The sequence below is a fragment of the Rattus norvegicus genome, chromosome 17 (assembly GCF_036323735.1).
Source record: "Rattus norvegicus strain BN/NHsdMcwi chromosome 17, GRCr8, whole genome shotgun sequence".
NCBI lineage: Eukaryota > Metazoa > Chordata > Mammalia > Rodentia > Muridae > Rattus > Rattus norvegicus.
The window spans coordinates 66,572,679-66,584,819 of record NC_086035.1 but is presented as its reverse complement, the minus strand read 5'-3'; the positions used below and the strand labels follow the sequence as shown (position 1 = coordinate 66,584,819).

Genomic DNA, 12,141 nt, shown 5'->3' with positions numbered 1-12,141 from the left:
CCTTATCTACTCCACAGGAAAGAATTTCAACCAGACTCAAGTATGAATGGGGATTCCATTCTGTCCTCTCATTTTCTTACCCACCTTCAAGACACTCAAAGGTTAAGTTTTAGCAATGTTTCCTGAGGAAGTTTTCATTTTCTTAATAAGAAAGGATAAAGCCAACAAACAGACCCCCAGAGCCCCAGCAGCCTTCTGCCGTCCTTCTTTGTATTCGGCTGGACTATTTTAGTGGCTGGTCAGCAAGCTAACATGCATGCACCCAACTCAATGGTCAGGTACTAAAAGATTCTAGGCCCATCTCCCTAGTCAGGACTTTGCTAAAGCAAACCCCAGGCTTTAGAATAGACTGAAACCAGGATTAGTCTAACCAGGAAGCCAAGAAGAAGCAACCTTCATGACTCTGCTTCACAAAGAAAATGCTTATCCCTTAGGCAGAATTGAAAAAATTCTACCAAACCTCAAAAAATTATGTCAGTACAATTATATTAGCTATGCCTTTAAAATGATGGTATACTAAGAAACTACATTAAAGAGAGAGAGAATTCTATGTGTTTTCAATACTGGAATATAAATAATGTAGTAGAGCTGGTAAAAATGTTGTCATAAGTATTAAATGTAAGCTATAATGCTACAAATAAGCAAATTTATTTTAAAAGTAAATTGAGAGTGGGGGATTAAGAGCTCCTGCTATTCTTATAGAAAACCCAGGTTTGGACTGAAGAGATGGCTGAGCCATTAAAGGCTAGGCTCACAACCAAAAATATAAGAAAACCCAGGTTCAGCTCCCAGCATCCATGTAGCTGCTTGCAAGCTGCTGTAACTTGCATTCCAAGAGATTCAATACCCTCTTCTGACCTCCTTCGCACCAGGCACACATATGGTGCATATATTTTCAGACAAAAACAATACACATAAAATGAAAATAAATATATTTTTTAAAGACATGGAGAAGGTAACACATGTTTTACAAACTTTTTTTTCTTTTTTCGGAGCTGGGGACAGAACCCAGGGCCTTACCACTGAGCTAAATCCCCAACCCCTACAAACTTTTATCATAGTTTTGAGTCCCTAGTAATTAAAAATATACTTTAGGCACTGTATTTATAAACTAAGAAAGAAAAGACTAGGAAGAAAGAAAAAGAAAAAAACAAAAGAGACAAGTAGCAGCAAGAACAGCTAAAGAAAAAGAAGAATTGGGGTCTACCAGTTAGAGCCCTCTCCATAGAGCACACCACCAAGATGGTCAGGAAGGTGCTGGATTAAATTAGGATTCATTCATGGGTGTGGCTTTGCACAAGCTAAAAGGTGATGTTGAGTCTATAAATGTGAACCTAGGCTGAACTCCAATGGGAGCAGAGATATTCTCAAGAAAGACACTTGTATCCCTCTCTTTGGCTACCAAACTCTAACCTTTTCTCCACTGACAGAGCTGTCATGTTTTAACAGACATGCTGGAGTCCAGCTGAAGCTGACCTTCTCCAAAAACAAAAGGCTTCCACTCCATACACATAACTTAATCTACAAATAAAAAACGCTCAGGACTGGAGTGGGGATTGTATATATCCCAAAAGAGTCCTTCAAAAGTGAGATCTTTAAACTCCCTCTTTGGCTGAGACTTAGCACAAAGTTTCTGTGAGGAAACGGAGAAAACCTGGCTAAGTGGTAAGGGATCCTGCTGTTCTCGCAGAGAACCCAGAGTCAGCTTCCAGCACCCATGTAGCTGGGAAGCACCAAGTTCCTTCCCTAGAGATGGTCTCATTGCTAAATTCATATTATGTTCTAGCCTTTGTCTTGTTGACTTCTATGAATTAGTGCAATCTTCAAAAGCACAGTGGAGAAGAATTCTCACATACTCACACACACACACACACACACACACACACACACACACACACACAGGTTCATGGACCTGAGTGCCCAATATCGAGACTATCTATCAAAGCTAAGGAACAGTGGAAGGGGGTGCATAGGTTGGCAGCCTTGCACAAAGACTAGATAAAGACATTTTAGGTGGAAGAAATTTACGTACATTTAGGAGAAAAGTACAAAAATAAAATTTGGTCAGAACACTGCTAATACCTAGGTATAACTGAAGGCAGAAGAGAGCTACTATAAAATATTATAAACTACAGCGTCAAATACACAAACAGTGGGAGCTTGACCAAAGCATTACAGATTAATCTCTAATACATGGTTTACAGTAAATAATTATAAAGTTATACAATGTAGACTAATATGTAGCAGCACTCAAACATTAAGCTTTTTCCCTTTATTACTCAAAGTAAAAACCAGTTTATTCTAGTCTCTGACTACATTACACTGTACCCCGACCACCAAAATATTAAAATTTGTATCAAGTGTAAAACTTTCTACTAATACTGTTAGTACTGTGAAAATTTTTAAAAAGAGGAACCAGGTGAAATACAAGTTCTGATTATTGTGTTCATTGAGGTTAATGCTTACCTGAGCCCACATGGCCGGCATATTTGACAAGACATTTGCCAGTCTCTATGCTCCACAACAAAGCCGTGTGATCTACAAAATGAAGAGTCATAGTTTAGCCATCACTAATTTTATAGACCCTTTATAAACACAGTAATACTCTAAAATGGCAAGTCACATCACCCCTAACAGTTATTTTTATTTTTATTTTATGTGGATGGGCATTTTGCCTGCATGTGTACCTTTGTATGCAGTACCCTTAAAGGACAGAAGAGGGTACTGGGTCCATTGGGACTGGACAGTGTGAGCTTCTGAGTGGGTGCTGAGAATCGAAAGTTGAACCTAGATCTCTGGAAGAACAGCCAGTGCTCTGAACCACTGAGTCATCTCTCCATCCCTCAAATAGTTCCTGCAACTCTGATTCTACTACTCTGTACAATTCAAGTGACCTAAGAAAAGTTTCCAACATCAGCGAGGCATGAGGCTGTGGCTTGTCTGAAGCCACAGAACTGGAAATGGACAAAAGGACTTGGTCTCATAACTAGACCATTACACCAAGGCTATCATGTGTGCAACTGGCACACAGAAGCCATTTATACCACAGTTACATTATTTTATCCAAGTATTAGAGCTTTCCAGAACATCTTATCATTCTCGAAATCAGTTGTCTCCAAATTCAGTTCAATCATGTGAAATAACAGCTGTTCCTCTGTACTTTGTCCTCTCATAGGTACTAAGGGGGGGGGGGGGAGAAAATTCTGAGAAGAGTTGCCAATTATCTAAATGAAATTTCAGAAATATTAGAAAAGTCATGCCCTCTTCTTTTAACTAATACTTTCAAACCATGGAAGATGTTTAAAGGATGAGAACAATTTCAAACAGGAAAAGAAACTCTCAAACACTCTAACTAGGTTTCATGTGTTATTTTACTTTTAAAAGTCAGAATCTAGTGAGAAAGTAACTTCTCACAAGCTAAGAAAGTCATTTTCAACGGCCAACCCTCATTTTTAATTTGGTAATTTTTACCTGAAAAGGTAGCATGTTAACTAGTCTGAGTTTTCACAAACTATGGAGCGGGGGTGAGACCTGTCACTCCTGAAGAGCAAACTCCTCTGACAACAAAGCTGGATAGAGAATACGCAGTTTTCAGTTGTTAGCATAACACTTTTATTGGTGGAAGAAAAATGACAAATCTGTCCCCAAATCAGAAGGACCTCTGGCTTGAACAAGAACAAACCAATCAAAAAATAAAATGTAATGTTTAAAGCCTATCGCCCCCATGTTGCTCCTACCATGTAAATATTGATACCCTCACCTAATACATAACACACTTAGCTAAAGCCACGTATCCGCTTCCTCAAAAACAAGAGTCCAGCTTTGGCCGTGACATCCACCATAAGACTGCTACCAAGAAGACTACAGGTCTCAGGAAAACCGGGCATTCCTAAGTCAAAACGAAAGCTTCTCCTTTCCTTTTTCCTTCTTTCCCCTTTAGCTCATCGTTTTGTCTGAGACAGTGTGACAAGGTTTTTACGTTGCAGCCCATGCTGGCCTAGAACTCCACCCTGCCACAAGTGGATCCAAAAGCTCGAGCTTGGATAACTCTTCCAGCACACTGTTTTGTCCAGGAACTGCTCTGCTGCTGCCAACTCAAAGTCACATCTATCAGTTATCAATCAAAGTCCTATCTTAATGAGCCAGCTGCAACAGTGTCTGGCTCACCGGCAGACGCTGTCCCAAGAACAATAGGCTGTGTCCTTGCAACACTGACGTCCCAGATGCCGTCCCTGTGGCCAATATACTCCTTCACAAGCTGGCAGATGGCCCTGGATGTGGTAGTCTTAAAGCTGGAGACAATCTAAATTGAGGAGAAAAGAAGCACTTTTAAACACTTACTAAATTAAATTTCTAAATTAAAAAATGCAAACATCAAAAAGACGTCTTTAAAAAATATGTTAGTCACTTAATAGAGTATGGTAAACACCACCAGAATATAATACAAGCATGAACAAAACTGAGATGCTTCAAACGGTAAGACTGGTCTCGCTCAGCTTGCTATCAGAGGCTTCAGAAACATTTCCCCACTCCACTAGTGGACGGAAGTCAGGCGGGTAGCTAATGTCTAACTGCACAAGAAAGGCACAGATGGGCCTTGTTAAGACATTCATCCCCAAATCTCAATCACCAAACAAAATTCCCCATCTTTAGAACATATACAAAGAAAAAGAGACAGGGAGACAGAAAGAGAGAGAAAGACAGTCAGGGAGACAGAATCATAGAAACTAAGAGAGGGGGTTGGGGATTTAGCTCAGTGGTAGAGCGCTTGCCTAGCAAGCTCAAGGCCCTGGGTTCGGTCCCCAGCTCCTAAAAAAAAAAAAAGAAAAGAAAAGAAAAAAAAAAAAGAAACTAAGAGAGATCGTCAAAGAGGGAGAGGGAGACAGAAAGAGACAAAGACCAGACTGATAGACAGACAGAGATATAAACAGACATGGAAAAGTTGAAGAAGAAAAAAAGTACCCCAACCTAATAACACTAAAGAAGGGTGCTCACAAAAGAACGTTCATCTTTTTCTGAATGTGATCATTTTACACCAACCACATTTCAAAACAAAAAAAGCCCATGATGTAAGAGGAATCAAAAGACCACACTTGTAACAGATGAGGAGGTTTGTTAAAGATTGTTTATTGAGCACTTGCTTGAAGCCACGTGCTGCATTAGATGAAGACAGCTGAGAGATACAAAGACCTTTTAGAAGCTCTTAGTCTAATGGAAACAGACATGAGGTGATACAGACAAGGAACACACAATTAGATACTGTCCCATTTAATGACACATAATGAACAACTCTCATTTCCCTCATAATGAAGAATATAAAGTGAGGAAGATACTAAATGCAAAATATTCTTTAAACTTTGTAGTAGTGAAGCTGTTCTCAGATAAATGATAAAGTTTCAACTGTTAAAGTAAAACAGAAAAAAATATAAAGAATAATGAATCTATTAAATCAAGCAAAAAAATCAGAATTTAATGAATTCATACAGCTTGCTTTTTAACAATTCTGCAGAGCCCAGGACATGTATATAAATTTACTCTTACATAAATATATGAAGATACAATCTATTACATCAATTAGGAATGTGCTTTCAGATTATCCCCAACACAGTAAAGACAAAAATAGAAAGCTCAAGAGACTGACATTTTACAAGTAATATAAATCAATTCTATTTACTTGGTTTAAACTTTACAGAAAACAGAAAAGGACTTGCTCAAATCTCAAACCCACCACTGTCAGCTTACCTTTCTGAAAGCTAGCCTCCCTCCTACAATCAAAAAAAGCATCCCTCTACAATGCATAAGAGCTCCTGTTTACAGAAAACACCACTGAGATGCCCACAGTAGTACATTTTAGGGGAGAGAAGTCACAGACCACATAAAACTTACTACCATCGTAAGTTATGGTAAATATCAACATTTCTAATATAAAGAATGCTAGAATAAGAACTACTGAGTCACACGGCTTAGCTACCCCACTCACAGGGTAGAATGGAAGTGCATTACCATGGAAATACAACCTTGTACATGAGACACAGGACACTCGGTGCTCATAAATGCCGTGGCAGCATCCCATCTCCCATGCTACTTCCACATGCTCAGTATACTTTACAAAACAAAGACACTGACTCAAGCCCGGGCAGGGTGGAGCACACCTTTAATCCTAACAGTCATGAGGCATAGGTAGGAGACTCAGTTCTAGGACAGCCTCATTCACATAGGGAGTTCCAGGCCAGTCAGGACTACATAGAGAGACCCTGTCTTAATAAAAAAACAGACAGACAGACAAGCAAACAAACACTGACTTGGTCAAGATAACAAAGAGAGCCAAAGACACAACTAAATTACTTAGAAGGAACATTTGGACAGAACAGCAGCAGAGTAACAATGGTAGGATGGTTTCCTGTCATCCTAAATTTTTAACTAGAACACAGCCTACAGCACTTTAAAAACAAATCAAAAAGGGCCTTTTCCACTACAAAAAAATACCCTCTAAAGAATATCTGCAAACATTTCCACAGGTTTCTTTAAAGTAGTTTTCAGAGTAGAGTGTCTCCCCCATCCCACCCCATAAGCATTAGCAAACAGTTATGAGCTGCCCAGGCAAGGGGAACCTCTGTGGGTTGACTTCATACACTTCTGCGCTCCCACTGTCTCACCAACATGCTACTTGCCTTTCATGGCTCTGAGTCACAAGGAGGGCAAGTACTGAATCTAGACTGTAGCATGTTCTTGTGGCATTCGTGCTTAGCTCTAATACCAAGAAGCCATGCTGTGGTACAAATCAGAATATAGCGTTACCAAATTATCTCTTCCATTTAGATGTCTTGCGTTTCATTATTTTTAAGATGAGTACATACAGCTGTAAAGTTCATAGGAATATGCTTCTGACATATTCTAATCCTAAAATGCCTGCCATTAAATATTGTAGAACTCTAATATATTTTAAAGCAAAATACTATTGTGCATGCCCTTACCTTTGTCCAAACTTTGTTTTTTATTGATCATGGTAAAAGACTGCTATATATAAGCATGTCCTCCTCTACTTCAGAAACAACCAGAAATCATAAGACCACACATTGTATACACAGAATTGTAAACATCAGAATAATCTAATTTAATTCAAATAATTTAATTCAAAATAATGTAACAAAAAATGAAGAACATAATTTTGCACTTCATTTTGAAGAAAAACTGAATTACAAATTTCAAAAGTAAGATGAATTAGACATTACAACAAACAAAAATCCAATGAAACAATTTACATTCCAGATGTTATCAAAGCACACAATAGCAAAATGTCAACAATACTCATGTTCTCTCCTAAATAAAAATTACCAAGAATTTCTAAATAAGGAGAGCAGGCAGAAAGGCTAGACTTGTCCCCTTAACTGAAGTTTTCCTCAGTAGTCCTGCCGAATAAATGACTGTCAGTCCAAGACGATGAATTGTAAAAGTGAAAGGCTGGGAGTATTCATGTAATCACGGCACACATTTCAATTTCTCCTCTCACATTTAACCAGAGGAGTATACATTCGCCAAAGTTAGGTAATTGATTTATCTTTTATATATTCAAAATACTCCAAATTTGATATGTACAATATTACATCAAAATACTATTATACAATAGATTTCCAAACAGTTAACTCCTTGCCACTTCAAGTCAGTCCTAAGCATTGTAAAGGAAAACTCCTTGAACACCCTACACGCCTTACAAGTAAGCCCTCACTTCCTTCTAGTACTTAGAAAATAGAAAAATAATAATGAAAATTAATTTTAGCCAGATAGAACTTTCCCCCTATATATTTATCAATTATCTATCTCTCTGAATCCATATACTTTTTTATCAAGCCAATCAGCAGTACAAAAATGTTGTTCTTCTAATAATAAAAAATTGCTAATACACAATACATAGATCTCACTGGAGTTTGAATCTAAGTTAGTATTTAAGCATCTACATACTGTAACCATTTGGCAATGGTTGTTTCTAGAAACCAGACATTTTCCTATTACACATTTCTAACTGGAAAATATGCAAGTTAAAGTACACATCTGCACACCGCAAGCACCACATGACTGGCTCCAGAGCCAGTGCCTTGCATACCTTGCTGGTAGAAGCCTTGTAGGTGGTCTTAAGCTTCTGAGAAAGCTGACTAGTACTGTGACTGGCTGTGGAGACAGAGAATCGATAATCAAACACCCTCAAACTCAAGAAGCACAGCACGCCAACGTGCAGCAATGTCTTAGAAAGACAGGGAGACATAAAGAAGACACGGGGACAACAGCAGCACTAGTGGGGACCCAGGCTCTTTCTCATCTGACTTGTACCTGAATTATGTATTCCAAGTCTGGGGAATAGTAGAGAGCAAAGAGTCAGAATCCTCCATGAAATCCCAGTTTCCTTGATAAGTAATCTACATGCAATACCTTATAAATATCTTACCTTTTGTTTTGAGCTGGCCCTTACTCAATTCTGCCCCATCAATCGCTTGTCCTTCACCAGCTAAACGTTCATTAAGACTATCAATTTCTCTGCGCACTAGAAATAAAAACATTTTTAAATAAAAATGCATTCATCACTTGTAAACTAAAATACATGAGTGTTGAATTGGGACTGTCAAAACAAACACATGAAAAATATTCTAAAAAGCAAGGTGATAATTTATACTTTCCAAACACTCAAGCCATCATTCCATGAACAAAAAGTCAGGGCTGAGGATGCAGCTTGGTTGGTGGCGTGCTCACCAGCATGTGTGAAGAGCTGCTTCACCCACACACCACACAGACTGCCTGTGGATGCCTACAATCTCACACTTAGAAGGTGGACACAAGAAAACCAGAAGTTCAGGGTCATCCTCAGCTACATTTCAAGTTCAAGACCACTCTGGGCTACATGATACCCAATTTTTAGAAATAAATAAATGGAAATTCACTCTTGTGACCTGTGAAGGTGTTACTGTCAGGGTCTTAATCACACCACTTGCACATATCCACATTCTTATTCAGTACAGCTTCTTTTTTGCTAATTTCATGCACTTAAAAAACATTCTGATACTATCTAAAATTCAGTAAAATATTTATAGTTTACCTGTGGATACTGCAACTGAGAAAAAAAACATAATATGTAACCACTGTCACATGACACCAGAAAAATCTCCACATCAGAATTATGTATAACCAAGATTTTAACATTCTAGAATGAAAAATTAGTAGGAAATTCAGGATTGGGAGTGTCAGGGGAGAGAAACATAAAAACTGAAGATACAGAAAACTCTGATCCTCCTTGCTACCTGAGGACATAGGGAATAACCTCAGGCATCCTCACTATAAACCCGAGAAATGACTTGCCCAAAAGTAATTGGTCTAAAAGCACCAAGTTGTAACCTAGCACAACTAGGACCTGGTTTACACACGTCATCCAGCTCCAGGGCCTACATGCTCACCAGGACACCGTGAAGCCTCCTGGGACTGCAGGATACTTGTGAGGAACAGGCTAAGGACAAGGGCTCTATCCAGAACCCAGATTAAGCAATGAGGGCTTTATCTTATGGGCACCAAGAAGCTACAAATTCTCTCATGCTAGACAACATAAGATCAAAGCGCCTTTCAACATTAGTAATTTTTAAGGATTTATTTTTAACTGGGGTGGGGGTGGAGTGTTTTGTGAAAGAATGTCTTAAATCACAATGAAAACATCAAAAATATTTCAGTTGTTAAAACTCTGATGCTTATTAGTATCCATTCAATTCTTAGAGAAAGCACAAAGTCCTGTGATAGTTCATTTAAATGGTGTATGTGTTATAACCTCCCCCCCCCATGAAAACTACCCCATAACAGAACACCAAAAGGGATAAAAGACACTAATTTCCCAATGGTGAAGCATTAACACATCTGGTCTCATCTAAAACTGACTGGAAGAAGATTACTTATGCTCAAAGAAACAATAACCAGAGGAACTCAAAGCAGCAAAAAAACCAAAACAACAACAACAAAGGCACAAAGCCACAGTTAATGCATTCTGTCATCACACAAAATAAGTAGAAAATGTTTGTCCCTGGAGGTTCCAGAAAGGAACACAACTCTGCCAGGATTCAACACCATCCTGGAAGACTCACTAGGCCCATAGAACTGTAAGATTCTTTTTTATGCATATGGCTTTTCTCCTGCATGTATGTCCATATACTACATGAATGCCTGGTGCCCTCTGAGGCCAGAAGAGGGCATCAGATCTCCTAAAACCAAAATTACAGTCATATGGATGCTGAGAACTGAACCCAGGACTTCTGGAAGAACAGCCAATGTTCTTAACAGCTGAACCACTGCTCCAGCCCCAATTAATATGATTAAGTCGGCATGTTTTACAACAGAGTGCAAAGTGAATAGAGTGATGAATCTCAACCCACAAACACTGTTCTCAGAGACTTCTATGGACAGGTAAGAATTTCTTTCTAAAAATACATTAAGATAGGAGATACTCACATTCTAAGTTTTCGATGTAAAGATTTTCAAATTCTCTTTCTATCTGACCAAACAGTTCCAAAAGTGTACTGCGTACTGAGGACGGTAGTTTAGAATCCTGTACAAGAGAAATATTTTCTGTTTAAAATAAATGAATAAATCATTTTAATACCAGGCAACAATATATTTTTTCAAAGTGAATTATCTTTATAAACTCTTACTTTATAACATCATATAATGTATTTCTTATATGTATGGAGGCTTCAAGGGTTTAGAATTGGCTAGGGACACAGCTGAGGGACATAGCTCTGTGAGAGCATGTACTTAACACAGGTTCAATCCCTAAGACTCATGAAAATCTAAGGCTCAAGTTTCTACAAAGTTGACAATTATCAAAATGTATTCCTAAAGGGATAAAAGATTTAAGAGCACAGAATAACCTAAGCTTTCCTTCTGCACATGTGAACATACTTCTCTGAAGAAGCTGCGGATCCTCAAGACTGACTGAAAGAAGCCACGCACCTTAACTGTGGAGATGGAATGCTTCAGACTGAGAACCCCAGTGATCTTTTTAACAGCTATGTACTGTCAGCCTCTGTGCCTACCTAACGTCCTGACTGCTCGGTAACCTTTTAGAGTGCACTGTGACTGCACACCCCTAGGTATTCACCAAGCCTACAGCTAAGACTGTCAGAACATCTGACACCTACAGCAAAGACTCCCTGCTTTGCTAGGGCCTGCCTGCCAGATGTCCAGAGAATACATGTGGGTTAGTGCACTGATGTATGACCTTCCTCTGTTGTGTGACTGCAAAAGGCCTCCACCCTCTTCCACAACAGAATGTGTTATACAGGTGAACATAATCTGTGTTCTTGGGCCTTGGTCACACACACTAGGCTTAGAGTGAACTTTTTCCCACTGAAGGAAAAGCTCTGTTTTGCACTGACCCAGAGGGAACATGAGTTTACTTTATTCAAAATGTCCAAATTTGTAGAGAAGCAAGGCCATTCCCAAAAGTGAATCTGTTACAAATGCCTTTAGACTCTACCACATGCTATTAAAAAACAAACAACAGGTATGTCAATTGAGTATCTCAGTGGACTATACACATTAGGAGAAAGAAGTACCTTACCACCTAATTAGATCCATTGTGCTTCAATCTAAACAAACTGAGACCTCCTATAACTCTGAAACTAAGACACGATAAAGGGGGTGAGGCAGGTAGAAGATCTTGCCTACAATAGGAACAAAACATCTAGTAGTTTAGTCCACTTATAAAGCAGGTCCCACTTGGGCCTCATTGCTCGTGCCTTTGCACATCGCCCCTTCCTTCTTCGTCCCTAAAGCAAACTGAAGGCAACAGGAGGCAGCAGCTCTCCAAGGCACCAAGCACATTCACGAAAGAATTTACTTTGCCCAAACACTGAGTAAACAGTGACTAGTTGATAAGCCATCTACTCTACTCTACTCTCCACATGGGCATTATCTCCATCATAAGAGTATGTGTGCCCCACCCCTCCTCAGCACAAAAAGTGTATTTCAAAACTAAAAATCTCAAATACTTCTATATTAATATTCCAATATTTAAGTAACATCAGTATAATCTTCAAGTGACTTTTCAAGTTTATATACAGCACCAATATTTATTAAATTCTACCTCAAGTTCACTTCTTAGAACTATAAATT

At 38.8% G+C, this 12,141-nt stretch overlaps 1 protein-coding gene across 5 annotated transcripts in view; it reads right to left on the bottom strand.

Moving 5' to 3' along the window:
- The window catches only part of Wdr37 (WD repeat domain 37), a 66,417-nt gene that overhangs the window by 29,022 nt on the left and 25,254 nt on the right, over positions 1 to 12,141 (bottom strand). For 4 of the 5 annotated variants that reach the window (XM_039095771.2, NM_001399297.1, XM_039095769.2 and 1 more), the window contains 5 exons: positions 10,477 to 10,573; positions 8,441 to 8,536; positions 8,102 to 8,166; positions 4,168 to 4,303; positions 2,467 to 2,538 (listed from right to left, as the gene is read on the bottom strand). In XM_039095771.2, the coding sequence (XP_038951699.1) occupies positions 2,467 to 2,538; positions 4,168 to 4,303; positions 8,102 to 8,166; positions 8,441 to 8,536; positions 10,477 to 10,573 (466 nt within the window). The remainder of the gene's footprint in view (positions 1 to 2,466; positions 2,539 to 4,167; positions 4,304 to 8,101; positions 8,167 to 8,440; positions 8,537 to 10,476; positions 10,574 to 12,141) is intronic. The other variant, NM_001107362.2, reaches the window with a different exon arrangement.